The sequence below is a fragment of the Tupaia chinensis genome, unplaced genomic scaffold, assembly GCF_000334495.1.
Source record: "Tupaia chinensis unplaced genomic scaffold, TupChi_1.0 Scaffold000213_1, whole genome shotgun sequence".
NCBI lineage: Eukaryota > Metazoa > Chordata > Mammalia > Scandentia > Tupaiidae > Tupaia > Tupaia belangeri.
In genome coordinates this window covers 690517-693543 of record NW_006159688.1, presented here as the reverse complement: position 1 = coordinate 693543, position 3027 = coordinate 690517, and the positions used below count along the sequence as shown (strand labels likewise).

General features: G+C 41.0%; 1 protein-coding gene across 1 annotated transcript; it reads right to left on the bottom strand.

The window, feature by feature from the left end:
* Positions 1–802: 802 nt before the first annotated feature.
* On the bottom strand, positions 803–1723 carry LOC102484865 (olfactory receptor 4D10). The gene has a single exon (XM_006147432.1). The coding sequence runs from the start codon at positions 1721–1723 to the stop codon at positions 803–805; it is 921 nt and encodes a 306-aa protein (XP_006147494.1).
* Positions 1724–3027: the final 1304 nt, after the last annotated feature.

Sequence of the window (3027 nt, the reverse complement as noted above, 5' to 3'; positions counted from 1 at the left end):
GTTTGCATTTATTTTGAATCCATTTCCTTTACTTATTCCAAGGCTGTATTCCAAAGCAATATATACCTTTCCTGATAACAATGTTATTTCTATATTTTCTTCTGTGGCCCAAAGCTCATTTTTTTTTATTATTATGGCATAACAATCAGAGTATTTGATCATGCATATCTTGCAAGTAGAAATAAAAAATTAATGAGAAATCACTTGTGAAGGGACCAGCAGATGGAGTAATGGTTACATCATTGGACTCCTACATAGTCGACTACAGTTCAAGTCTTGGACCTGACAGCTTAAAACTCACTCATGTTTGTGTGTGCCCAAGATCCTGAGAGGAGAATGGTAGAGAAGGAATTGCAGTGCGGTCATCCTCCCAGTGTAAAGAGGTGATGCCTCATGTTCTGTCTCTCTGCAGAGTGCATGAGCCCTAGTAACAAAAATCTCTCTCTCTGTCTAAAAAAAAAAAAACAGAAATCACTTGTTAAATAGAACTTATTAGGGGGCTAGCAGGTGCATTAGAGATTAAGGCACTGGATCTCACATAACTGTGTGGTTTGAGTCCTGGAACTGGTGGCTTGAAAAACACACCAGGCTTGTGTGTGTATGCCCCAAATCCTGAGAAGAGCATGAAGGAAAAGGAATTGAAGCGTGGCTATCACCCTGGGGAGTGATTTATTAGTTTTCTTCTCTGTCTCTCTCCAGTGAGTGCATGTAACCTATGGCAAAAATTAAAAACTAATAATAATAAAAAAGTATGTATTAGCTAGGCAAACATTTTCAGAAATAGTAAGGAGGAAACTATCTATTACCTGAGTCTTTTCATAAGTCTCCTCATGGCTGACTTCATCTCATGGTTCCTCAGAGTGTAGATCAAGGGGTTCAGCAGAGGGGAGATGACCGTGAAGGTGACAGAGATGGCCTTATCTGTGGGGAGGGCAGTGAAGGGCCGGGCGTAGACGTAGATGCAGGGCACAAAATGCAGGGTCACCACGGTGATGTGGGAGGTGCAGGTGGAGATGGCTTTCCTCCTTCCCTCTCCTGTCTGAGACCTCACTAACAGTAATATGACCAAATAGGACACCAGGAGTAAAACAAACCATGATGTGGTGAGCATCCCATTATTGGAAATCATCAGCAGCTCAAGTACAAAAATGTCTGTGCAGGCAAGTTTGAGGACCTGGGGAACGTCACAGTAGAAAGTGTCAAGGACATTGGGCCCACAGAAGGGCAGCGGGAGCAACAGAGAAATCTGCACAATGGAGTGGACAAAACCTCCCACCCAGGCGGCCACAATGAGCCCAACACAACGGCCTCTACTCATGATGGTCACATAGTGCAGGGGCTTGGAGATGGCCACGTATCGATCCAGCGCCATCACTGACAAAGAAAATACATCCACCCCTCCAATAAGGTGGAAGAAGAACATCTGAGTGAAGCAGCCATTGAAGGAAATGGTCTTGGTCTTAGACAGAAGGTCCACCAGAACCTTGGGAGCTGTGATGGAGGAAAAGCAGATATCTGCAACAGATAAATTGCGGAGCAAAAAATACATGGGGGTGTGAAGGCGAGACTCACAGGTCACAGTGACCATGATGAGGAGGTTTCCCAGCAGAGTTATCACATAGACCAAAAGGAGGAAAAGAAATAAGACCAAGCTCACTTCTGGATTCTGGGTCAGGCCAAGGAAAACAAATTCTTTGACCCTGGTGCAATTTTCCACCTCCATTGAATCATCCTCTCATTTTCTCTTTTGTTTAAAGCTGTGTCCTATGAGGGGAGTCCTCTCTTTATTACATTTCTTACTGAGCACCGAGAATGCAGTTCATGAGCTTCTTCACTGACTTTGGTGTTTGCAGATTGCTGAGTTCTTCACATTTTTAAGGTAGCAATTAGTTTTGCGATTGATGAACATTATCACATGCAAAGTTATTCACTAATTCTTTCTATTTATTAATGGCACTATTTTGGAAAAGAAAAATATGTTAAGCAGTGACATTTCCATAGCATATTATAAAAAAGATTCAGTTATTAAGAATCAGTTTGGTGCTTTGGGTAGAAATTGTCTATTGTAGTAAGTCTCTTCTCTCTCTCTTTAAATTCTGCTTTAAGAAAATTTTCCCTTCTTTTTGTCACTCAAGCAGCATTGGGTGTGAAAAGGTTCTGGCTTTCCTAAAGGGAAAACAATAAAAGTACTATATTCTGGTTTTTATTTTTATTTATATATGTCTCATTATTATTATTATAAGTTATTTTTCTACGCTATGTAAGAAAACACTGTAGTATGAACCTATGGAGGTTTTAACAATCTGAACAGTGATCTATTTTTTTTCCCAAGAGGAAGAATTTCCTGCTGTAGGAGGCAGTGGTATGTAGCACTAAGGGCTCTGAACTGTGGATTGCAGCATTGTTTCCACCTTGTCCTTGTTATGTCATCAACTAGCTGAACTAGCTGAACCGTGGGGGCTCTGACTCTTTCCTGTGAACTGTGTGGACTATGTTGGTTCAAGCTATCAGTGGGGAGGCGGAATCTGATCCAAGGAGGAGTTTCACTGGACTCTGAAATACTGAATGAACATGCAGACCCTCGGATTTGAATGCAGGTAACCAAATTCAGGCTCTGCCAAAATGCAGGGACAAACAGGTGATTTTTTTTCCCTCCTGCCCTGCTTTTCTTCCTTTTCTCCTGTTTCTATCATTACAAGAACCACCTGTAGGTGATCGGGAAAAGTTAATGTAGAATCATGATGACTCCTGCCGTCTTCATGGTCCAAGAGTTAATGTATTTTGTGAATGGTTCTCTTCTGTGTTCTCATGAAGAAGGGGTTTTTATTTCTTTCCTGTAGGTTTATTTTCTATATCTAAAGAAACAATGTTCAGAAAAGCCAGTTCATTTCCCCACACAACAGTGTTACGTGGTTGAACTGAAGATCAGATATAATTTCGGTTTACTCTGAATCTTAGTTTCATTGCTACAGCAAATACTCACTGTTTAAGCATTTAATCAGCAGAGTTATTTCTTTGTATTAACTT

Bases quoted from the DNA above. Each gene is read 5' to 3' on its own strand.
- LOC102484865 (XM_006147432.1), bottom strand. From the start codon at position 1,723: ATGGAGGTGGAAAATTGCACCAGGGTCAAAGAATTTGTTTTCCTTGGC.